The sequence below is a fragment of the Amphimedon queenslandica genome, unplaced genomic scaffold (assembly GCF_000090795.2).
Source record: "Amphimedon queenslandica unplaced genomic scaffold, v1.1 AMPQUscaffold_10847_Cont16146, whole genome shotgun sequence".
In the NCBI taxonomy this organism is placed as follows: domain Eukaryota; kingdom Metazoa; phylum Porifera; class Demospongiae; order Haplosclerida; family Niphatidae; genus Amphimedon; species Amphimedon queenslandica.
The window spans coordinates 6,725-7,746 of NW_003548905.1; the positions used below are offsets into that span (position 1 = coordinate 6,725).

Genomic DNA, 1,022 nt, shown 5'->3' on the forward strand with positions numbered 1-1,022 from the left:
TTTAGTACTAAATAAATCAGTGAATGGAGCTGTTGTAGTTAATAATTTAGGAGCCAACAATAATAATTAATGTGTCAAGAATTAATTAATAGGTATACAGTCTAGTATATATAGTTCATAAAAATTATCCAATCAAATTATGCCACGCCTTAATTATTATTATTATTAGCCAATAATATAACTAAGCAACCGAAGTAAGACGCTCAGTTTCAAAAATAACTTCAGTTTAGAAGATGGAAACTTCTTACTAAAAACGGTAGCTAAGACGAAGCAAGTTTTACCTTGATGGATGCTTGAATCCACCAATCAACAACAGGCTCACACTACAACGGTATCGTCACATAAGAAGCAAAAGAGGAGAGACATCATAGATTCTTTCTATGGCCCGCCAATAAAGCGTCGTGTATCATTACATGACTTGAGTAATAATAAAAAAAGACGCCTTGAATATTTAAAAGAAAAGCAAAGGGAACATAGATCTAACGAATCTCAAGAAGCTAAGACCAAAAGATTGAGAAAGATGCGGGATTATGCACAGAGGGCTAGATCTATACATAATAAATCAGCAGATCAGAGAGAAGCACGTCTAAGTGATCAAAGACACAGAAGTCAGCGAACAGTTAACAATGAATCAGAGGCTCAAAGACAGGAACGTCTTGCTGACTTAAGTGAAAGATCACAGCAACAATGTGCCAGTGAATCAGAAGCTGAAAAAGAAGAACGTCTCTTAGATCTTCGTGAAAGAGATCATGAAAGAATAGCCTCAGAATCTGAAGAACAAAGAGCTCAACGTAATCAAATAATGAGAGAATATCGTAGAGTTATTGGCTAATCAGGCTCAGCCACCTCCAGCTCCCTCACCAGAAAGTATACGTCAGCAACAACTATCTAGAAAAGACCTTGAAAAGTTTCAGAAAGAAGTACGGCTATCTACAACCAGCATATGCTGTACATGTGAACGCCTGTGCTACCCAAAAGGTGTATCATTGGTTGATGTGAGTAAAGTACATGATGTATTACAA

General features: G+C 36.5%; 1 protein-coding gene across 1 annotated transcript; it reads left to right on the forward strand.

The window, feature by feature from the left end:
• Positions 1-289: 289 nt before the first annotated feature.
• Positions 290-832, forward strand: LOC105315332 (MAP7 domain-containing protein 1-like). The gene has a single exon (XM_011409938.1). It carries the CDS (start codon positions 290-292, stop codon positions 830-832), a length of 543 nt encoding a protein of 180 aa, XP_011408240.1.
• Positions 833-1,022: the final 190 nt, after the last annotated feature.

What these genes read in the sequence shown, in the direction of transcription:
- LOC105315332 (XM_011409938.1), top strand. Translation starts at nt 290, where the DNA reads ATGCTTGAATCCACCAATCAACAACAGGCTCACACTACAACGGTATCG.